Here is a 25,067-nt window from a genome sequence, read left to right as displayed (position 1 = left end):
ATACCTACACACCCTGACACCCACATGCACAGAAAAGTTTATCACAGGCACTTATTTATTGGGGGGGAGGGGAGAAATCTCCAGGACCAAATTCAGCTGGAGTTGGCAATCTTAGCTTGACAAAGTGGAGAAGATGGGCATTCCTTAGGATTTATGTCTGTGTTTTCCTCCCCCCCAACCCCCGCACCCTCACAGCCGTTTCCTGTTCTTTTGGGAGAGTGGGCTGGTTATTTTGAATTCAGAGTTGCCTGCTTTTCAAGCCTTTAGTCTGAAAGGTAATCTGTGGATTCAAGGTACAGTATGTATGTAGGGAAATCAGAACTGCTGAAAAAGAGATTCCATGCTGGCTAAATTAAGTGAATCTGTGGCAGAAAGCTCAAACCTAGGCAGAACCTTTCCCACATACTGTACTCCCCATCACCTGTAACATCTTCTTACTTCTGTAAGCATCCTATCCCATTCTTTCTCCTTGCTTTTTCACCCTCATCCTGAAGGTCACGTTGTGTGGTCCTCCCTCTGTGGATGGAATGCCACTCCCATCCTCCTCATCCCTGGCTGGAGCTGATGGGAGTGATTTGCTTCCTGCTGTTGACATCCTCCTTGAATCCTCTTTTCTGAACTGAGCAGCAATGCTGCAGCCAGGAAAGTTAATGAGAGGGAGGTGGTCAGGACAATGGGAGCCAATATTCTGACTGGGATTCTGCCAAGGATCTCAGAAACCCAAACCCCACGCTCCCTGCTAGGGAATGACAGTCATGAGAATGGCCCAGACTTTCACCATCAACAAGCATAAAGGCTTTCATCTCCTTCACGCTGCCAATTATTACCCAGTTTTGTACGGCAGGGGAAGGTAGAAATGAGAGAGAGGACTGGACAAGCACAAAATCTGTTATGAACCTCCATTACTCCAGTTTAGCGAGCCCCTGGGCACAATGGGACAAGGCTTCCTCATTACCTAGTGTCAAAAACACTTTATTGTTCTTCTCAAGATGTGGGTTCACACAACCATCTACGTTCCAAGCTTGCTAGTCTGAAGTATTTCTCTAGACCAGACATTACTTCCTCCTCATGTAATTTTTCTGTTTGAAGGTTGGAGGTGAAGAAGCAATTGTTCTGGAGAATCTGGACCCTTCCATGGGCAGGATTTGCATGGACACCAGCTTGCGTTCTCATGACATTGTGAGTTCTTCTGTATCTGAGGGGACTTCCAGCTCACAGGTAGAGATGGGCAATTGGCTCTGTTGTGGCATATGGTATTTGGAACCTCAGAGGTAACCCTGAGCCTTGAACTACCACAGCTGAGGAAAACAGCGACTGCTATACAACCTGCAGTCATCAACTGAACCTGTTTGATTATTCCAGGCTGAAAGTATGCTCCACTCACCATAAACATTCAAGTTTTAAAAAACTTTACTGAAGGAATAATTTGATTGTTTAGGTCAAGGGGAAAAAAATCATGGATCTATTTTACATGCACGTTAAACCCTGTTCAATTACCATATGAAAAGTTCTTACAATTAAACATCACCTAACACCATCTTTTCTCTTGGGATGTAGGCGTGATTACGCTGAAAACATAATTGAAACAAGTATGATTTTTCAATTGGTTCTTTTATTGGCAATGAAAACTTTATTTCAGGAAAAGTAAAGCAGCAAAATATTGAATAAATAAATAAACAGAACTATTTGTTTTGTCATCTCCATACAGTTGATGGCCTTCATCCAAAACATTAAAATACTGTAACAAACAGAATAAATGTGCATGAATTAATGTCTTAAAAAAAACCCAGCTGGAATACAAAAGTAATACTTTTGATATTTTTTTTAATAAAATACAGCACAGAGCTATTCAATAATGGAAAATAAATCAGAATACAGGTTTGCTATTTACAATCATTATTAAGGCCCAATTCACATTACATAAAGCACGTTAGGAATTTGGTTGACTCTGAGAGTCTGCAAAGAAATTAGAGAGGGCAATTCTCTGGATTACTCCACAAAGGCGCAATGTTGCAACTGCAAGTAAAACTTAACCAGTCTTCTCATATAAAAAAAAAATATGAATGTTGCTCAAAGACTAACCATCTGACAGACATGATGAGGAGGTCTATCAACCCAGGTGAATTTTTTGGGGCTTACTGAAGCCTTCTGTTGATCTCACATATGACATCTGCACCCACATGTATGTTACCATCATTTTGAAGGCAGGAAAACATGAAGATTGGCCTTCACCAGGGATTGATAGACTTCAGATTCTTTTCTCATCTCCATCCCTTAGAGCAGGGCTCCTCAACCTCAGTAACTTTAAGATGGGTGGACTTCAACTCCCAGAATTCCCCAGCCAGCATGGCTGGCTGGGGAATTCTGGGAGTTGAAGTCCACCCATCTTAAAGTTGCTGAGGTTGAGGAACCCTGCCTTAGAGTAACTTTAATGAGAAATGGCGTTAACACATATCACCTTAGGCTCGCCAAAATTCTTTTTTTAAAAAAATAGAATTAAAGGTTTTTGTTGGCATTTGCTTGCCCGTGTTTCCATTCTCATTAAAGATGACATGCAAGAAGGAGGAGCAATAAGAAACGTATGGCCCTCTGTTTCCCACTGTGACCAACATGCCTGCAAGACTGATTTTCTTGCATGTTTGTTGAAGTGGATAGCTTATTAAATGCTAGCCACTGTTCCTCAACCAACATGTTGGACTGCAGACCTCATAATTCTCAACAAGATTTCATTGGGATGATTGGGACTTGTGGGAAACCCATATAGAGGGCAGGAAATGAGGTAGGATGATTTAGGCTGTATCCTAAGAAGAAAGCTAATAGCTCCAGAACACGATTTTCCTTTTCTGAAGCCCCTTTTAATTACGCCTCTTTGAGGCTTTTTAATTTCCAAGGGCGAAGGTCAGTAGGTGACGCAAGTGATCTAACCTGCACTATTAGAACTTCATACTGTAGTTTAGGACAATTCGGTTACCGGCTAAACTTAGGCACTGAAGCCTTTGGAAATGTTCAAATGTATACAACTGATTAATTTCACAGCAAGGGCAGGTCTTTATGGTTTAGAGAAGTGTGGAGGAGGCTAAGTTAGGGTTGGTAAGTTAGTGCACTTGTGATGAGTTCTTAGCTCATTGTTTGCATTTTGCATTGGCAGAAATAACTACTAATTGCCTGTTCAATGAATGAATGCTAAATTAACAGCAGTTGCATTTCAAAATCCCTGCTCCCAAAGGAATACAAATGGTTATTTCTGTGTGAAGCAAATCTTGGCTGAAGAATCCACACGCTATGGAGCAGTTATCCCCACCTCAGCCCTTTCCAGAAATGTGGAACAACGGTATGGTGACTGGGGAGTTCTGGAAACTGAAGTCGACACAGACGGAGGAAAGCTGTTACAGAGGTTCTAGGGCACACTTGAGGAATGCGCAGGGAGTCATACAGCATATGGGCATTGTGGAATGCAATACTACTTCTTTGAGATTGTATGCTGCAGAAGAAAATTCATCTGCCAAACCAGCTGTCCCTTGAACTTGTCCACCACCATTAACCACCTTTTTTTTCATGGTGTCAAGTCCTGTTTTTTGTTACAGTTCCAGGCAAGGAAGTTCCTATTCAGAATGCAGCATTTCAAGGGAAGGGGGAAGTATTAAAAATACTTTCATCTAATTTGTAGATTCTTTTCACTTGTATACACCTTATTCACTTCTACAGCTCTGGATATGAAAGATTCAGGTAGAAAATAACTTGATATCAATCTTTAGCTGCAGATGAATTAATCCAACTGGGGTTATTCAAAGGGGTATTCTTTTTACTTGACACACACACACACACACACACACACACACACACTTATTTATATATATATTGACATCTTCAAACTTCCTGATCCAAAAATTAGATCCTGCATAGCAGGAAGAATCATTCTTCCCATGAGTCATCTCCCTATGAAATCCAAATAATTGGTCCAAGATATATAAAATGCATCAGCCACAGAGTTGAAAGGATGTTTTTGAATGGGATGCATTATATTATTGGAACATTACCCAACTGTTAGGATCCCATAGCTAGCAAATGCCCCATTCACTATTTATTCAGCACACTGCACGTAACCTTTGTCTTAAAAATGGCATTTTTACCATCAGTAGACAAGTCTTTCTGAGGGCCAAATCTTAGAATTATGCCACAAAATGTCCACATGCCATGGTTACCAATAGAGAGACAAGGTATTTTCCCCAAATAAATGCACAGGGAATGGGGAACAGTGTATGCTGTTGAAATGGGCAGAGCTGTAAATGGCTCCAAACAACATTGCTGAAAAGCGCAAGTGCCTTTAAAAATTAGCTGCTGGCCTGGGAATATGATCCCTTCCTGTGAGATCTATACGGGGCTGCAGATACTCCTTCCCCTCACCCCATCTCCCTCCTTTTCCTGTTTCCGTTTTTGTTATTTGTGCTAGAAGACTGGAGGTGCATGTTTAGTGGTGCTACAGGAGTCGTCGCGGGTGAGCAAGAGAACAATTGGTTTTATGCAGATGGAGGATTCATTTAACAAAGCGGGGACTTTGTTTTACAGGCAATTGTTTTTAATCTGTAGTTATTAATTCAATCCATACAATTTTATTTTACTGGGGGGACCAAAACTTCCCCTTTGTTGAAGTGAGTCTTTTGACAAGTCTGTCTGTATGTACACACGCACGCTATGCATACTCATTTGTAAAGTGTCACTCATTGGCTTCTGCTGGAGCTGGGCATTGCGCAAGGTTTGAGTGCATATTTCTAATTTTTCACCTGCCTTCTCACTCTTGTGAGAATGGGAATTAATTTAAATTTGGGGTCACCTTTTTTTTTCAGGTAAATGTAGCATTACCCTAAGAAAAACAAGAGCATTCCATTTATCACTCTACTCTCAGATAAATGAATACAATTAATAAGGCCTGGATTCTGATTTTACAGTATATCAAAATGTGATTGCTTCCAAACAGAACATCAAGTTCAGAATCATTCTGAGACATTTCAGTAATATTCAGTAATATAACAATACAAAAAAAGTCCCGAAATACTCAAAATATAGTCTTGTGTTCTGTTTGACATAATAGTTGAACTGTCAGAAATCTAATCGCTAAAATAACTTACCATGAACTGTGATTTATGTGCTTATTCCTATTTTTCTTGGACATGCATTTTTCTTCTGTAGATCTATTCTATTCTTTTGGGTAGTATTGGGTGACAAGGTATGTTAGAAATGAATGTGCTCTTATTTAAATAAAGGACAATTTCTTTAGAACCTTTTGCATTATCACAGCCTGGACTGAAATAATCTTGCAAACAGTTATAGAAATATATATACTGCTTCATTCTAGGCAAGGCGTTAGGGTGGACCTGTCCAACTGTTTCATCCCACAGTCTGAGCATATTCCACCAGTTTTATGTATGGCTGAAACCAAGCAGGACTGATAGACCTGGCTTTGCAAAAATAGGTTGTTAAGCAACTGACCAGCTACCATACATCGGTGTTTTTGGCTCAGTAAATCTTAAGTGGCACAAGTCTACACTATGATAAATTATTGTGTTTTTATTGGAGAATCTGGCTATAATACAAGAACACTATAGTGGTAAAAATAAAAATAAAAATAAACTGTGAGAAATTCCTTTGGCAAGACATTTGACTGAAGATATCTCATAATATTTTGTTCCTTGATAAGCATACTCATTATGGCAAAATATCTCAAATATAAACTTCATATAATAATATGCTATCTAACTATAAGATCTTCAAATGCTAAATGTATTCTTACAAAGTGGGGTTTCATGCCTGTGGGCCTTTAAGTGGGAAAAGCCATCGGCTGTAAAAAAAAAAAAAAAAAGTCCCACAATGGCCATAACACAAGAAAACCCACCGCAGAACAAGCTTTTCAAAACTCTTTTTTTTTTTGTTTTAGCTTCAGCACATTTGGTCATTGTGAATATTTGTAGTGACAAAACACTACATCGTTTTGACCCTCACGTATATTCATTCATACCTGTGCAGACTGATTGATTTTGATTCCTTCTCTCTCTCTCTCTCTCTCACACACACACACTTACTTTCACAGTGCAGGCATGGCATCGTTATGGTAAAAACCCAAATTATACCTGACAGCAATCTTTCCTGGCGTGGTCAATTATGAAGCACACTAATGCCTGCAGTCTGGAGCAACTGGGAGTGTGTGTGTGTGTGTGTGGGGGAGGTATATGTTCCCTTCTTTTGCTTTCATATTTAGGATCACTCATCCCAAGTTCATCACAACATCCCATACTAGCAAGAGGGCAGGAAATGTCGACCAAGCTCTCATCCACACACAGTATAAGTGATGCTATATATGAGTCAAGAGGGAAAGAGAGAACTTAATACAGAATGGCATTTTAGGCAGCAACCATGGGGAGCAGGGTAGTCCTGCTCTTAGGTAAGACCTGCAGGTAGAAATTATATGCCCACACTCAAACATTCTCTAATTAAATGGAATAAATTAAACCCTAATTCACCTGCAAAGAGGGTGGGCATTTTTTTTATTTTTTATGTACTCTGGTCAGCCATTTATGCCTGCTAAGAAATATTTATCCAAATGCTTTAGAAATAGCAGTAATAATAATAATAATAATAATAATTTTAAAAAAGAAAAAAGAAAGAAAGAAAGCTTTTTTCACCATGGCTGTTTAAGGCAGCAACTGCCTCCACAGTTCTCTTTGTTCTTCATCGTAATCAAGGCATGGGGCGGGATTCCAAGTTTGTGGCAGATCTGAAATGCCCCTGCTTGGTGGTTTTAGAATGCCAGGTTTGGTTTTCTTTCTCCATACATCACGGGGAGAACAAACCCAATAGAAGGGAACTGGGTATGGTCCTTGGTACCTTCACAGGTCCTCTCCAGAAGAATGTTAGGCTGTTATACGTAAATGCCCTCAGGGTTAAAACCAGAGGATAGTGGGTTCTGCAGGATACGAAGGTTGCTGGGAAGCTGCCTTGAGGAACTGGGACGTTTGAGGGAGCTGGTCTGAAATGTTGATTCTGCGAGAGAAGACACTGGTTAGCATGAAGCATTTGAACATTGTTATCTTAAGAGCTTCTTCCCCAACTGCCTAAATTTGGATTGCAAATTCCTTAGGATGGAGGGAGGGAAGGAGGGATGAAAAAAGCAGATACCTGACAGAGGTAAATTCTTTAGGATGGATGGATGGCTAGATCAATAGATTAAAAAAAAAATAGAAACTTGTTAGAAGTACTTCCTATATAATTGTCCTCTCTCTCTTTGCTGCCCCATTCTTATCTAATGAAAAGAAGACCATCTTTCCTTAAAGAGAAGTACAGCACAGTAGTAAGATAAAGAGGCAACGTCTTTGAGTGGAGCTGAAATAGTGACGTTTTGAAACAGGTTCTCCACTCCAACATACTGTTATGGGGCACTGGAAATATATTTATTGGAGGTAATGATAACATTCCATTATTACTACTTCATGAAAATGAGATAGGGGATTTAATTCTGCTGTATGTTATTATTTTACAATGGAAAATTTGAACAGTAATGATCCAATATTTTATGCCAAGTAGAGATTTGCAACTGATTCAATTGCTTTATTGCTGATCTTAGTACTTGGGGAGAGGGTGGTGTTGTCTGAATGGCCAGTATTTGTCAGCCCTTCAAGGTAGATCAGACTAGGAAACCAAAGTCATGTGGGCTAATACTACTTAGATTATAGAATGATTGTAGCAGAATCTTGCAAGTCTGCATGTGCTTCCCCTTTCCCTCCCTTTATCTCCATGAGAATCAGGGAGGGTCTTGTCTGAGACACTTTCTCAGGTTACAGTTCTGGCCCGGGCTCAGGTTTCTTTTATCTGACCGCTGTCTTGGTAGCAGCTCTTCCTCCTGTTCCTCACAGTTATTCCTTGTGCCCATGACAACATTTGAGCTTTATACAAAAGGTGTATTTATCTATGCATGTATGAGAAAGTGACTGCAAGCACACAAATACACAAGGATTCACTAGATACTGGAGGGCTGCTGTGGAACCTCTAGAGTTTCAGTCTCCCTCCATGTTAGACAAATGATGCAGTAGAGTCTCCCTCAAGTCAACCTCACCTCCTAGTGTCCATATTGTTTCCTTGGCACCTTTAGAGAACTGATCTGTCTTTTGTCCAGGATGTTTTGTTGACTTTCCAGTCTAGTCAACAGTTGTGGGACTTCCTTAGGCCTCTCATCCAAGTACTAACTAGATCTAACCTGCTTAGCTTTTTCAAAATCAGGCTAGCCCCTTGACTCAACTCTGTACCTAATTTCAGGACAATTCTGCACATGGTCTAGTGGTTAAGGCACCAGGCTAGAAAGCAGGAGACTGTGAGTTCTAGTCCTGCCATAGGCATGAAAACCAGCTGGGTGACCCTGGGCCAGCCACTCTCTCTCAGATGCCTTGAGTTATTTATAAAAATAATAAAGGCAGGATTAAAAAAAATCTAAAGAAAAAATCAATTCAGAGTTCTGCCAAGAGTTATCTATCTCTTCTCTCCAGCTTGATAGAGAAAGAAAGGGTGCATTTTCATAAAGAAAAAACCCAACAACAATGGGGGTCTCCATCCACTTTTAGCTCCATCCTTAATCTTATCATCGACCCCCCAATACTATACTCTTACTGGATACTCAACAGAAGAAAGCTTGTCGCACTACACCTAATGAGTATATCCTACCCATTACCTCTTTCTCCTTCTTTAACAGGGGATGGCTTCCTGTTGCTTGTGTGCAAAGGGGTCAGACCTGGCAACATTTATACAAGGTCTCCTGTCCAACCCTCAAAAGACCAAAGACGAATTGTCAACGGATCCCCCAAAGATCCCCTTCTGCTCTGTTTTAGGGAGGGGGTAGGAGTATCTTGTCATCTCAAAAGTGGATACCTTTCTCAAGCTCTGGGTGTGAAGACTCCAATTCAACAGGTTCAGCAGGAAGGACGGTGACTTTGGTCCCCGTCTGCTGGATGAACTGCTGGAGATTGACTTGACGCAGTTCTTTTGTCAGCTGTTCTAGTTCTTGTTCTCTTTCCTGAGGAGGAGAAGACACTAAAATGATTCACTTGGACAGTTCTAAACAATCAAAGTGATGCTGTTACCACTGAAAAGAAACAAGAATGGCTGGCATTCGAAGATGCCTCAGTGCTAATTTTCTCTTCTCACTCCACCCAAACCACTGAATGAAGTTATTCCACCGACATCTCAGTCTTTGGCAGCTGTCTCAAGCTGAATGTGATGTTTTTTCCCCAACCACCATGCTCACAAAATTCTCTTCAGCAACATGTATTGAGATGAAGAGGATGGGTTTGCATGATTTGCAGACACTGAACTATTTCCCATTAAGGACCAATTGATGTATCATTAGGATGGAAACGTTTTGACTTTTAACGACCTTCCTGTGATCTTGTGGGGAGATGGGCTTCTTTGTTGATAACGGAGAAGTTTGCAACTGGCTGTTTATGTAGCAGCCTTCTGAATCTTTGCAACCAACCATTTCATCCATACAACCACGCTCCATGCTAATGCTTACATGTTTCGTTTTATTCTTCCTGAGCATGCATCCTGGCTGCGATCAAAAATCTCTGAACACCCTTTTCTGATGCTAAAATGACTTTGGTGGGGGGGAATGTCAGGAGTTCTGGCCCCTTCTTAAGTCATATACAAAATGTATTTTTGAATTCTAGGTCTTTTAGTTATAAAGAAAAATGGTCCCAAGACTGATATAATTTGCTTATGTTTAAAGAAAAACAGGACCACACGGTGTTCTCTTCATTAAGAAAAGCTGCCCCAAATGAAAACCTTGCTTTGCATGATCATTTCTAAGGTTACAAAGCATTTTGTCCTCTGATATGGGAAGGATCTAAACACAGCTCCATCTAGAGGATCTCCTTCTCTTAAACAGCAATGCCGTGTTGCAAATGCCTGTTACTGGAAACAGAGTCCTGGTGGAGATGTATTCCTGCCTAACTGGCAAATTTATTTTTTAAAAGATTCACCGAAGCCTCTTGAAAAGCCACTAAAAGGAGAAAACACACAGTTCCTTGGCAGAAACCAACTTGGAGAGTGAAGCATGACATATATAAGCAATTAACTTGGATCTATTTTTCTCTTGTTTGAGAGGGAAAGATTTGTATGAATTGGGTAAGTCATATTATGGTTGCATCCAAAGGATTGGAGTTCCCCATTCACACAGTGGGATGTGAACCTACAGGGTGATGATATACAAGCCATATCTGATCTACGAATTTCTGCCCCATAGATCATAACTCAACTCCTTAGTTCGGATTCTGCTCTCTGCAATTACAAAACCCAACACTTTTGAAAAGAATGAAATGCAAGCTGTAGAACTCCCCCCCATCCCCTCTCCCCCAAACCCCACAGTAACTGTGATTATTGGTACCACCACACCTGGGCTGCACGTATCCAAAATACTCTGCTGTCACCTTGTGAATGTCTGGAACTTTGCAGCCCAGGTCTGTTAGCCCTAGTAAGTACCAAGATGCCCACACACACTTTTCTTGAGACCCAGCAGGCCCCTTTCTTATTGCAGGCAGTAATAAAATATTCAACCCAATTTGAGAGTAAGCCAGCATGTTGCAAAGCAAAGGACTTGTCCTCCAAATCAACGTTATTTCCAAGAATGCTCTTGTATGGTCTTTCTTCTTAAAGAAAGAAAAGGGTGGTTGACTATGGGTCACTGCTTTGTTTGGAAGCATGCTCATTTACCCAGAAAGAGGATAATAAGCCGGGAATTGATAGTGCATTATCTTGGGTGGCTACAGAGAGCCAGAAGCAACTTGCCAGTTTGCCGATAAATCAGTGCCTTGGGAGTGGCCATAACTACTGCGGCACTCATGCTGTCAGCATGCAAGACTTACTCTGTGGCAGCCATTTATTCTGAATGACCATGAGATGTCTTCTAGATGTTAGGTTTCACTGCCAGCTCAGCAGATTGGAAACCCACACTTTGGATGATGAACAAAATGTATCTAGGGGAAAATATTTTGGAAAACAGAGACTGGTTCCTATGTTGTACAGACAAGGTTCTCCAGGTACTCTGTGTATGTGTGTGTGTGTGTGTGTGTGTGTGTATCAGTTTTTAGAAAAACACATGGGCAATATAGTTAAAACATGGTATATTATCATGACTTTTCTATTATGAGAAAATGATTCATGAAAGATGATGGTCCCACCTGTAACCGTTTGGTAGCTTGGCCCAGAGATCTTTCAACAGCTTTTATGCCATTTTCCAGCCTGAGACTTTGTTGGCCTTGGATATCAATTTCCCCTTTCACTTTGTCAATCTTCCCTTTGACTTCTTCTTCATTTACTTTTGCCTCCTGTACTTCCCGTTGTAACTTTTCTGCCTCAAGGCCACTTTCCATGTTATGAATCTGGACCACGTACTCTTTCAGCTTGCTTTCACAGTCCAAAATCCTTTGCCTGATCTCCTGGAGCTGCTCTTTCAGTTGTTTCTCATTTTCCTGCTCAATCTGGAGTTCATTTTCCCAGAATTCCTCCTCCTCGATCTCCACCTCATTCCTTTTGATCTTCTGCTCCAGTTTGATAATTTCATCCTCCAAGCTGTAACTGAACTTCTGCTCCCAATATTTAATTTCAGCATCATCTGAGTCCAGCTGTTTCTCAATAGACTGTAGCTTCTCCGTCTGGAGATGGATCAGTTTTTTCAACTCATCCACTGTGGTCTTGCAGTTAAGGACTTTCTGCTTGAATTCAGACTCTTTGCTTTTCCCAAAAATGTCCATTAATCCTTTGGCTCCTCCAGTGAAAGTCAAAGATTTCCTTTTTGGCTCTCTCCTTTTAATCGACTTATCATTCTGAGGTCTGAGTTTGGCCAAGGGAGGTAGGCTTTGCCGGTACAAAGTCCTTTCTGGTATCCGAGCAACACTGTCAGATGTTGGCCGCTCGCTAAGCGATGGCCCGGTGCGTCGCAACACTAGCTGCACATCACTTGCATATTGTCCCCATTTGTTCAAGGAAATTATAGGGTTTTCATGAGGTGCCAAATGTCTCTCTGTATCTCTCCATTTTTCTATCAAAGTATACCTTCCAGTACGACCTAAAAAGGAAAATAAGATTGCAGACATAATTGCAGCTACTGGAATGAGCCAGCAGAGGACAGAATTGCACAACGAGAACATCAGACACCCCATTAAAAAGTTAGACAATCAAACCATTTACTGGTAAAGTACTTTATGATAATTTAACTTGAATCTACATTAGCGCCAACATTTTTGCAAGCTAACAAGCCATATCTACAAAAGCATTGATGATGCATGTATACTAATCACATCATAATATTTAGTAATACTAATTTCAAAGCAGATTTTTGGCCTAACATTTCAACTATCATCCAATTTACCAAAAAGGTAAAAACAATCAGCATGATCAAGATACTGTACAAGTGTGTCTCCCACAGCAGTGGACTGAAAGAACTATGCACTTGTAGCAGGGTTTCTCCAGACTGTGTTTTTTTTAACACACACACTTGTGTTTTGAATAAAGATCACCCTTGTAGAGAAAAGTGGGGAGAAAAGAACATTCTGTTCCCTTCCTAATGAGAATGGTGCCTTTAATCAAGAAGCAACAAAACGTTCTCTCCTGTTGAAGTCATGACCGCTGGAAACACAGAGATTATGTACTGTAACATATCACTGTATGACATATATCAGTTTTCAGTCTAGAATCCCATAACGCTGATAGTGATAACTAGAAAGCTGAAAAACCTTTACTGTACAACTTGAAACATCATTTGAAGTTATGGACCTGCTTCTGGAAATGTAATAGAATCTTCCCCAGGATACCAACAAACAGGATCAATTTCACTCAATGCATCTGAAAGTTGCATATCCTTTCAGAAATTTCCAACAGACGAATGAATATGTACTTCTGGGCAATTGATTCTATACTTCCAGTGTGACAAAAGGTGTGTGTGTGTGCATGCGTGTGTGCATTTGTATGTGTATAGGTTGGCTAGGGGCTGCCATTTTGCTGGACACACCTGTGAGACACAATCAAATTTCAAATAAATGCATTTTAACATTACACCAACATTAATTATAATTTAATGAAATAAGTCATGATCACAAACCACAATCTGATGTTGCTTGTTTTGCAAGGAAGTATAACTAAAACATATTACAGTTAGTCCAGATTTGGAGATAATTTAGTATTTGGTTCTATATAACTAAAAAAGCCAGAAAGCAAAAGTCACTAAGATGATCACTGCATCACAGGAAAAGAAATTCACTTATGCAATAGAACATAGTTCTAAACAACATTTGAAGGCAACTACTGAATTCAAAGATTATATTAGAGATGTAATTAGCACATGATGCTAATCCATGAATTAATACTATGGATATTAGCAGAACATATTTCAATCAAGTTCTAGACTTGCATATTTCACAACATAGCTGACTTATGCAATGTTCAATTCCACAGTTACAGAATTCTGGCTTGTTACACCCCAAACAAGAATACATTTTTAAAAGCCCTTTTGTTCAACCCAAGTGCTGTGAGCTCTTTGGGATGGTGGAGAGCATCTTGCAAAAAGATTGTCCCGTTATCTTTGCCTGTTCATACAAGGGCTATGAGTGTGTTTCTGGCCCGTCTCAAGATACCCATTTAACGGAAGGCAAAGTAGTAATATTGTTCCGTCATTCACTCTAATTGCCCAGAATACTCCTAGCTGTCATAGTTTACTTTGCCTTTTTCTGGGCAGACAGCCATATTTCTATTAAAGCCCTACAAAGCACTGAGGACCAGCCACTTACTTTTTAGCCTCACATGTCAACAACTGAACTTGGCCATGTAGTCATTAATTTAGGAACTCTGGGTGGAATTATGCTGGTCACATTTTGGAAGCCTAAATGGTGGAGATGCAAAATCTGGGATGCTATGAAAGTTTACAACTTGACTGGTTCCAAAATCTTTGGGATTGGAAAACCAACTTAGAATTAGTGACTTGGGCAAAAGTATCCACTGATAAATTAATAAAAGAGGACACTTAGAGGACATCACTGATTCACACGGACTGTGATTTTGTTCAACAGCGGACCAATTTGGATTAAGAAGCCTTTTCTTTTTTGATTTTTCAAGGTATCCAGAGAGCTTAAAATTCTAGCCTGTGAATCCTCTGCTGGTTTGTGCCATTTTGCATTTTCTTCAGTAAAACTCAGAAATAACAATTGAATGATGGAGACATTTTTAAAGATTTCCTTTGTTTAATTATTTCAATCATGTCTGATTCTTGGAGACTGTTTGGACAAGTCCCTGCAGTTTTCTTGGCAAGATTTCAGAAGAGGTTTGCCGTTGCCTTCCTCCTAGGGCTGAGAGAAAGTGACTGGCCCAAGGTCACCCAGTTGGCTTTGTGCCTAGGTGGGACTAGAACTCACCGTCTCCTATTTTCTAGCCTGATGCCTTCACTGCTACACCAAACTGGCCCTCTTTGCATTGTCTTCAGTAAAACTTAGAAATCATAATTGAATGAGACATTTTTAAGATACTTTGTACTATTTCCTGAACGACCATTCCCAAGATTGGCTGAGATGGGGGAAAATCTGTGAAAATATAGAACTTAGGCATGGTTTAGTCTACCTCTTTATGAGACTATGAGCTTATAGGAACAGTAAAATATTGAGTAGCTAATTGTTATTATGATGAATCATGCCCAGATTGTTCCTGGTAGCTTTTACTGAATCGTGACTGCAACCTATGAATTATGTATTTGTTAAGACTAATCCAATTTTGAAAATAAACCCCATGGAAACTGTTGTCATATAAATGGGAGAAAAAACCTATTAGTGACCTACAGATCTTTACTAGCAGCAATAAATCTAATTTTTGTACTGTATTATGACAATTTAGGCCCTACTAAAAATACAAGAATGTGAATAGTCAAAAATATCAAGGGCAAAAGCTACAGACTGATCCTTTCTCTTTAATGAATACCCTATTTTTAAACAATGTTTAGACCACTCGCTATTAAAGGCTCTGTGTGCAAAACAGACAGAGATTTCATTGTACACTGTGCTGCAGCAAGCAAATCATTTAGTCCCCTTTGCAGTTTAGAGGCTAACTTATTGTTAAATGCTTTTACAAAGGTGGGCAGGGCAAAAACAAATCAGGAAGCAATGATGCCATGTGTAAACAAAATGGAAGAATTATTCAAAGCACTAAACCAACGAGCAACTTTCACAAACAGTATTATTTTGCACAGGGGGTTGAAGTTTTTTTTTTTAAAAAACAAACCTTCATGTCCTGCTTTGCAGAATTAGGAGAAGCAGGCTTATACAGGCTGTCCCCAGGTAAGCCATGACTTAAGTAATTCCAGTGTTATAAGGGGTCACGACAAGGGCGGCCATAGCTTTTGGGCTGTGATTTTCCTGCATGCTTGTGGAAACGGCAGTTATCTATGCTGTCAACTACACTAAAATACCTAAGTGGTGAGCAGTGCGTGGATCACCAAACACATGCAACCCCCCATCCCATTCTGAGAGCCCCAAAGCACCCCAGATTGTGATATCCTAAACCAGCCTTTGTTTTGTGCAACACAGATTTCTGGTGGTGTAGTTTTTCCTCAGCCCACTTGGTCCTTCAAAATGTTCCCCCAATAAAGATGTGCTTGAGTCAAACTTGACTGCCTCCTGACTGTAACCAAGCAAAGATACGGAGATGCCTGGCTGCTGTCTTCTTCTGGGACATTTCCTCATCCCCCGAGTTTGGTCAGCAGCTCTGAAAGTTCAAGGTGACCCACCATCCAAGTGCTAACCAGTCAAGCAATCTGTTTATTATTTTGATCACAGGTTTACTAGCCTAGGTGGCCAACCCTGCTTAGCTTCTGAGATCAGACAAGGTTGCCCCTTAAGGGGCCAAAAATGCTGACTGTGTCATTTTGGTGATAATGTTACTTCTCTGGCAATGCACCTGGAAGGTCATGAGAGTTGATTTTGTTTTGTTTTTGGTGAAAGTTGCCCATTTCTGATATGCAACTACAATTATGGAACTGCATGGACACATTCAAGGGAAAAAACACTGCTCACGTGGACTCTAGTAAACTGTATGTAAATCTATGACACAACAAGCCTCTTTCTTTCACAAAAGCTGGGATTCCTGTGAACAAAATTCCACAATATCCAATGTATCACCTTTTTTGTTAAACATTTGTGGAACTATTTTGCAAAAACTGCTTTTATTGCGGAAATGGGCTGATGAATGCACCATAATAGCGTCCAGGAAATGTCTCTTGCAGGTGGGTAGAGCTGCTGTTCGATCTACATTCTTGTTGCATTTAAAGGAAGGTATTTACACACTACACATGAAATCATCCCAAATAAGGAACACAACAAAGATGAGCATTAGGATGTGTTTACACAGGTTGCTTAATTAGGCTATAAAGTTACCCAATAGACTGAATTGTAAAGGGACCAAATAGCTGGGTTTGCCCAGACTGAGCTGCCAAAAAAGTTTAAAAGTAAACAAATCTAAGAACTATTCGTGTTTTTTTGCCTTCCCTTGACAAGCATGTTGAGTGAAAGCACCCCATCTGATCTATCTAAACCAAAACTGAAGCAAATGCTGCTGATGGGCCACGCCGCTTCTTCAAGGAAGAGAGTTTCTCACCCCAACTTGGGATGTCACAAATTGGAGCCACTGTATGAACCCAGCCTCTGTGTGTCTCAGTGTTGCATGACATGTGTTGGCTCAGGGCATTAGGAAAATTGAGGTTCAGGACTGCTGTTATCTGCCAATTGCTGTTTGCTAGCTTAAAATATAACAAGAAAGCAACAATGGTTGGGAGGGAAGAATGTTATGCATGGTTTGACTTAAACATCTGCACCGTCCGTTTTATCTCAAAAAGAATATAAATATGAACAACACATTTATCTACTAAACATGTTTTAAGACTCCTTGTTTTTTAGATGTTCCATAGTATAATACTTGAGCATGAGAATCATGCATGTCTTACTCTTGAGATGAGCATGTATGCTTCAGCATCAAATTTGGGCAAGTACCATCAGCACAAATCTTTACTACCAACCAAAAAGAAGAACGGTATGGGGAAGAAGAGAGGTAGTAATGTTCAGGGCATAGAATAGGTACCAATCTTACCAACTTTAATTCCTTCCTGTGAAGGATGAAAGCAACAATCCTTGTTTAGCAGTTTCAATTTCTTCCCACCTTTGGATTACTAAATACCAGTTAGCAATTTTATTTTGGGTTTAAATGCACAAACAGCCCAATCGCTTTGGGGGGAGGGGAACCAGGTACTCATGCACTGCACTGAACATATTCTGAATTTTTAGATCCAAGATACATTCTCTTGTGTAAATTTGCCCTATAAGTGGATGAACGAGCACTCCAATTTATTTTTCTTTTGCTTTTTTAAAGCCTATGGTAATCTTCAAGAAGGGAGATTATTAGTTTGCTATGAGTCAATCGGATTTGCTTGCAAGAGGTCCTCGTGGGTCCCACACAGAGAGAAGCCAACCAAGCTGGAGGTCTGCCTTTGCTGTATGAGATTTATCTGACCCAGGATCCCTGGGAAGCCAAGAGCTCTTTGAGATGTCCCAGAAAGATGTTCTATTAAAAACATAAAGTTTCTTTATTTCTTGTCAACTTGATAGAGATGGAAGTCTCTCTGGGTAGGTGGCATCAGCTATTTATTACTTAGACACAGGACTAAGAAAGAGAGATGGTTAGATCAGTTGTTCCAAGCTTTAAAATTATGACACAATTTTAAGGCAGATCAAAGTGTTCCAGTCCTGCATTTTATAGAGCTCCTCAGAAGCCACAGAAGACACAATCCATCTGCATTTAGGAGAAAGCCTATGCTAACAGCATTCTGAGTGGGATTTTAGAATGAAAAATAATAGACACATTGCATGGCTTTACATGTTTAAATATGTTCAATCCCACCGGGGCTCTGCTTACATATAATTCCATGTAATTACAGGTAAGGTATAATTCTAGCCAAACTTTTGCTTAGCCTAACTGTGGTTTGAATGTACCTATATACAAACTGTGGGTATTTTCTAGAGACAAAACACAACTGGCAGCCATGATTTGTTATAGATTCCAGCTCATTTTGTGTTTTGCCATTATATCTGAGCTCAAAATGCTGACATTCCTGGCTTGTTTCATGTACTCCCTTCCCGCTAATCACATGCCAATCAAGAACAGCTGGAAGCCAAACCATTCTACAGGTCAAGATACCCTTCATGGACAGGTTCCTTGAACTTAGCTTCCCTCTTATTCTGTCTGTAAAATACTTCTTTTCCCCACTTGATTTTTCCATGTACAGCCTGCCACATTTTCAAATTATCCTATGAAGACAGAAGGACATTTAAATGGCCTGTATATGAGAACTTTAAATGGAGCATTGCAACTATTACACTCAATGAGGCAAAATCAAGTAACTTACTTACTACTCTTCATTGCAAAACACTAACAAGTGACTTTGACTGCTATCTGCTAGATACATGAGTTTTCCAGTTGTTACCCATGTTAATCGGGTTAACTGAAAGTCAAATCTCCTTCCTTCAAACTCAGCTGAACTTGTGACTTCAGAAACAAGTCCATATAGTTTTCTTGGCAACAGTACAGAAGTGATCAGCCAGAGCCTTCCTCCAGATGGTTTCATGATTTCCCAGTCATGATTTCTACAGTTCTGGAATTCCCTGGAGATCTGCCATCCTCCAAACATTAATCAAGCTCACTCCTGCTTAGCTTCCAGGCTTACAGAGGTGCTGAATGTTACCATCTTCTGAGATACATTGTCACCCAAATGTTTTTCTGGAGGTTTGTGGCTTTTGGGCCTGTAAGACTGACCCTAGTGTATTCAACAAACCACAGTTAAAACAAATCCTGGCCCAAAGTTCATATGAAAATATACCAATGCCTCATACTTAGTGATTTATTTCCAGGAAAACATGCTTAGAAGAATTGGATAGCAACTTCATCTCCGTCAGATTTAAGGAATGGGGAGGGGGGAAGGATCCTATTAGTGTAATACATTATGGGGAATTCACATCAGACTATAATAGCCTATTCTTGTATATATTTAAGATTAATTGGCAAAGAAGATTTTGTTGCTTTGTAATACATTATAACCATAGCAAAATTATAACGTGTTCCCTTTATGGATCCAGATGAATTTCTGTCTCTAGCTAGGATGCTCAAATGTAGGAATATCCATTCAATATGGAGAATACTTGTTCTGTTCCAAAATTTAGATTTCCCTGATGAACGAATGCATGTGAAACACAAGTTGGAATGATTACCTCCCTACGCTACTTTCCTAAATTTTATCCCTGGCTTTAAAACAAACTTAATTTTTGCTTAAATAAGAGTTCTACCCAACCATTAACGAAGCACTCATTTCCCACTAGTTTAGTGAAGAGAAGATCATGGCATGTATTTTTATTTCTACAGAGAAAGCAAAGTAAGTTTAATGGGATTCCTTCTCCCCAAGTTATAAGGAGGTCTGAATAGTATATGTACTAAATACAATTGTTTTAAATGGCACTTACCAAACTGCTGGGAAATATTGCAAGGCAGGACATATACGGAATCAAAATCATTCATTTTTGATGGCTAACATTCCTCACCTCTTTTATTACAAATGTAGAAATCATAAAACAATCAAACATCATAAAACAATCAAACTTGTGGCTTCAGGAGCATTTAGTTGATAAGATGCTTTAAAAGACCAAACAGTACAGAAAAGACTTCTGAAAACTATCAGCTAATTAAAAATTTGAGAAACTTCAAAGTATCTTTCAAACCTTAAAAAATATTAAGTTGTTCTCATTACTGAAGCCTCTTACTTATTGTAAGGATCCTTACATTGTAGCCTATGTCTCCTTTAAGCTTTGTGAATAGGTTTTGAGGCAGCATGCTCTGTCATAGCTCAATTCCAGCCCATCTCCACCACGGATGAAGTCAAAATCCCCTAAATGTCCAGCACTTGTTAACAAGCCAGAAGAATCAGTGATCTGATCATAACTGATGAAGCTGAGAAAGATCACCCAAAGTAACCATTCTCTCTAAAATGGTAGAATATACGCCCTCTAGATCAGTGTTTCTTAAACTTTTTTTCTCTCAGGACCCCTTCCCACTTTTAAAAATTATGGAGGACCCCAACAGAGCTTTTGTTTGTATGGGTTACATTTATCGATATTTACTTATTAAAAGTTAAAATTGATGCATTCATGGCTGCTACCATTTCTCACAATTATTTAATGGGATTTTAATATTGTATAATTTTTCAATATAGGCTGGCAAATAATTTTGATTTTGCAGACCCCTGAGAGGGTCTTGGGGGATCCCCAGGGGTCCTAGGACTACACTTTAAGAACCACTGCTCTAGATATGATTCTACCACACATTTTAGATACCTAGCCTTCTTCAATATGATGTTTTCAAGAAGCATTGGATTCAGTTCCCTCTGGTCAGAACAAGAATATAAGAATCACATAATGATAATAAATAAATAATGTGAATAGTATAATTCCAAGATCATGGGAATTATACTAGAAGGCTAGGTATCTAAAATGTGTGGAAGAATCATATCTAGAGCAGTGGTTCTTAAAGTGTAGTCCTAGGACCCCTGGGGATCCCCCAAGACCCTCTCAGGGGTCTGCAAAATCAAAATTATTTGCCAGCCTATGATCAAGAAAAGCATGAACTTCAAAGAGGGATAATATGAGATAATGTTTACAACTATTTGTGATCCTGCAGTACCATGATCTACAATGTGATCTGAGCATCATCTAAGTCCTTTTAATAGATAAGAAGGATGTGAAATTCAATGATAATCAGCTCTCTTAAGGGATAAACCGAGTCACATGTTCCAATCCAAACACATGCCTTAGTTGTCACCATCTGGGTCTGCTCTTCCAGACACAGATTTGTGGAACTGAATCATGCCCCAATCCAAAGAGAACTTGTGGACTTCAGAAAAAGCGTTGTTGATGCTTGCAAAGCTGGAAGGCACTACAATATACTGCCAGAGACTTTGGCCAGATAATAGAAAACTGATAGATTAGACTGATAATAGAAAATTGGTAAAGATACAACATAATTATTACTGTTTCCAGGACTGGTTGTACAACAAAAATCACCCCAAAGAAAGGTGTACAATATTGTGGAAGGCTGGAAAGAATAAAGAGTAAAGATCTTCAGACCACTCTGGCATGGGCTGACGTCAGTGAGTCCATTGCAAGGAAAACACTGAACAAGAATGGGGTATATGGGAGGAACTATTGCTCTCCACAAAGCACTTTGCCACCTGTTTCAAATTTGCTGAATAATATCTGGATTATCCAGCTGGCTATTGGAGCAACGTTCTGTGGACAGATAAGACAAGTGGGACTTTCTAGCACTGCTGAGAAACATGTTTGTAGAAAACAGAATACCGCATTCCCCCAAATAAAATTCATATTAACTATGAAGCACGGTGGTAAGAATTTCATAGTTTGGGGATGCTTTGCAGTCTCAGGACTGGGGTGGCTCACACAATCATTAAGAAAAACAGATTCTGGATTGTACCAGCAAGTTCTACGAGAGTTTTGACTTTAAAGAAATTAAAGGTACTTAAAAACCTTAGGAAAGACTAAGACAGATCAAAGCAGGGAAAGAATGCAGAGCACAGCTTTTGGAATTCTTCCCAACACTTTAATACCAACTGGTCATGCAACCAGGAGGGAAGAGAAAGGACTTTAGAATGGAGATGTCAGCAAGCATTCTGAGCTGTTGTCCAACTGCCTGTCACTGAAAGGAAGGACACACGGTGTACTTCTCCAGCTCTCATTTTAGGACCCTGTCCTCACAGATCCACAAGCCAATGCTTTAAAAAGGGCTTGGCTGCAATAAAAAATGGGGTGGTATCAAGGATGAAGAGAGATGAATGGGTAAAAAGAAGAGAGATTACAAGAGCCTTCAGAGCTGAAGCCCTAAAGATGCTGGGGAGGAGCAGAAGGCACAGTGATGAGCAATATTAAAGTGGCAGCAACAGCCCAGGAAACACCAAGCTGTTACTAAGACTTCAAAGTGTGTAGAGAGTAAAGAGGATGACCTTGATGGAGATCAGAGAGATCTATTACAAACTCAATGAGGAGAAAACCATGGCTTAAGCCCAAATCATACCGAAGGTATGCAAAAACATCTCAGACAGACATCCTCCTAATTCACATGAGTATAAGAAGGGGAGGAAGTAAAGCACAATCAGACTTGCACGATTCTTTAATAGTCCATATTAATAAAAGTAGTTTTAGTCTTCTGTGGAGTTTATTTCTTGGCCTGGTCTCCTTAGTGGGGCTGACCAAGTGCTAGCAATTCCTGAGCTGCCTAGAGTGCTGGCAGCATAAATACAACCCAGGTGCTCACAAGTGGCATTTTTGGGGGTGCAGGGACTGGAAACTCAATAAAAGCCACCTCAGAGAGGCAGCCATTACTACCACCAGTCTGGAAAGCTCAGAATGATAACTAAAGCTGTTTCCTAAAACAGCTAAGATGAGACAACCTCATTGTTCCACCTAGTATCCAGCTGTCAATGTGCCATGCAAGTCATCTCCTTGCTACTGAATCTTTATAAGTCTTCCAAATACACTTGAGAAATACTTAGGTGTCCCTAAAATCTTCTGCAATTAAGAATAATGATCTTCTGCTCATGGACTCTGATCTCATTGATCAATAAACTTCAGAACAGACTAGTGTTATGTCCAGAACACAGTAAATAACCTACAAATCTTTCAAACTTGTGTTTGAAAGTTCTAAAATATTTATCATTAAAATACTGGGAAGGCTGGATTCAACTCCCTGACCAAGAGTAGTGTGCAAAACATTTTGAATTTGAAATTTTACAAGCTCATAACACACTGCTTTGAATCCAAAACAGCTGTTCCAACACTAGGAGTGTTTGATGCTATTCTGAGCTTAATGCAACCCTGTATTGACTTAAAAGTAGGGCTTTTCAAGATCAAAATGTTTCCAATTCAAAATGTTTTATACACCCCATTAAGCTTGGGGATTGATCTTAGATCAGTCATCCTATTAAAAAGGGAACTATAATTGGGAGCTGGGATATGTGTTCTGTCTTCATCTCCAAGATATCTCTGCACTGGCAGGGAATGTTATTAACCACATTTGATCTATGACTGTTACTGTCCTCCGTGTAATCAATTATCCTTATTGTATTGGATTCCTGATCTCAATGTAGTTAATACTAACCTTCCTCAGTTCCTCACAATGTCTGGGAAGAAATGCTCTCTTGACCTAATCTACCCAATATGGTTGTTGTGGGGATGAAAGTGAGTGAGAAGAGCTAGCTATGTTATCTTGAGAACACTGGAAGACACCAGAGGCTTCTTTGATGGGCGCAGTCTTTCTGAAGAAGGCTTAAAGAAGAAGCTCACAACAACAACAATAATAATTCAACTTATATCTTGTCTTTCCTGTGAAAAAGTAGGCCAATGTGCCTTTGTCATAGAAAGAGCAGGAGCATCCAAAACTGTTAGGAAGATTGGCTGGTGTGGGTCTTCCGGGCTGTGTGGCCATGTTCTGGAAGTTTTGTTTCCTAACGTTTCGCCAGCACCTGTGACCGGCATCTTCAGAGTGCAGGAGCACAGACAGGAGCAGTTCTCTCTGTGCCCAGGAGAGAACTGCTCCTGTCTGTGCTCCTGCACTCTGAAGATGCCGGTCACAGGTGCTGGCCAAACGTTAGGAAACAAAACTTCCAGAACACAGCCACACAGCCCGGAAGACCCACACCAGCCATCGTATACCGGCCGTGAAAGCCTTCGACAATACATTGTTAGGAAGATTCTTTATCATCTCCAGTTCTGGACTTGTGAAGCCAGTCACATTGCTTAACTCCCAAAATGGACAACATATCCTTTCATATTTTGCTTTCCCTCCAGTTAGGTATATCAATGACCTCGGGTAGCTCCACCAGCTTACAAAAATAAGAGAAAAAAAATCTGGAATTATTGGGTCAATGTCCATTTTTAAATATTCCCCCAAAACTACATTTTTTTTTTCTTCCTAGCATTTTTCCCTCAGGTGCACGGTCGGCTTTTTTCAGGTCAACTGAATGTTGATTCATTGCTTGCGACAAGAATTGACCAAGTGGCTTGTCACCCAAGCCTGACATGGTGGACTGAGAGTGACTGGTCCAAAGTCACTGAGTCGGCTTTCATGCCTAAGGTGGGATGAGAACTAACAGTCTCCTGCTTTCTAGCCTGGTGCCTTATCCACTAGACCAGTGTTGTCCAAACTTGGCCACTTTAAGATGAGTGGACTTCAACTCCCAGAATTCCCCAGCCAGCCATGCTGGCTGGGGAATTCTGGGAGTTGAAGTCCACTCATCTTAAAGTGGCCAAGTTTGGACAACACTGCACTAGACCAAACTGGCTCTCCTTCCCCAGTAGCTACATGGACCATCAAAATGAACCAAGGTCAAATAGTTATCTTCCAACAGAATGAATGACAACCTCTTCCCACCCACTCCCACTTATCTACGTATTTGGACCACATACTCACCTATAGCCTGAGCAAGCGCTATAACTACCTCCTGACATGTTGTAACTTCTGTGACTCCACAAACAATCCTTTGGACTCCATCAACCCACACTTTCAGCTCCATAGTTTCCAGATCACGCAATGGCCATGCATACAATCTTCAAGATGTCAGGTCACGTTTACAGCTATGTCTGGTAGTGCCAACATGCTGGTGGCAATTATTACCTGAAAGAGATGGGGGAAAAAGAGCTATAATTTAAGTTATGTCCAAGATAATATTTCAGGGGTTTAAAGCACCAAGTTTTCTCCCACATATAATTTATGCTTTTAAAATGCAATCCCAGTGGAAACTGCAGACAATTTTTCAAGAAAACAGATTATTTTAAAAAGGGCAATATATTCTACCCTTTCTTTCAAAGCATATTGGATCCATTACTAGCCTATTTTAAGAAACTGGTTGAGCTGATATTCCTATTATTAAAAGCAGAGAAACAAAGACG

The 25,067-nt window shown here is 40.0% G+C and overlaps 1 protein-coding gene across 3 annotated transcripts in view; it reads right to left on the bottom strand.

Annotated features, from left to right (window-relative positions):
* Positions 1–3,046: 3,046 nt before the first annotated feature.
* The window catches only part of RASSF8 (Ras association domain family member 8), an 87,331-nt gene continuing 65,310 nt past the window's right edge, over positions 3,047–25,067 (bottom strand). For all 3 annotated transcript variants that reach the window (XM_007423318.4, XM_025163480.2, XM_088134861.1), the window contains exons 2-5: positions 24,589–24,792; positions 11,217–12,103; positions 8,911–9,055; positions 3,047–7,035 (exon numbers count right to left, since the gene is read on the bottom strand). In XM_007423318.4, the coding sequence (XP_007423380.1) occupies positions 6,914–7,035; positions 8,911–9,055; positions 11,217–12,103; positions 24,589–24,691 (1,257 nt within the window). In that variant the 5' untranslated portion in view covers positions 24,692–24,792 and the 3' untranslated portion in view covers positions 3,047–6,913. The remainder of the gene's footprint in view (positions 7,036–8,910; positions 9,056–11,216; positions 12,104–24,588; positions 24,793–25,067) is intronic.

Source organism: Python bivittatus, unplaced genomic scaffold (assembly GCF_059951505.1).
Source record: "Python bivittatus isolate LINGU-HERP-01145 unplaced genomic scaffold, Pbiv_v1 ctg000120_np1212, whole genome shotgun sequence".
Classification (NCBI taxonomy): domain Eukaryota; kingdom Metazoa; phylum Chordata; class Lepidosauria; order Squamata; family Pythonidae; genus Python; species Python bivittatus.
The sequence above is the reverse complement of the archived record's forward strand: the minus strand, read 5'-3'. Positions and strand labels throughout refer to the sequence as shown.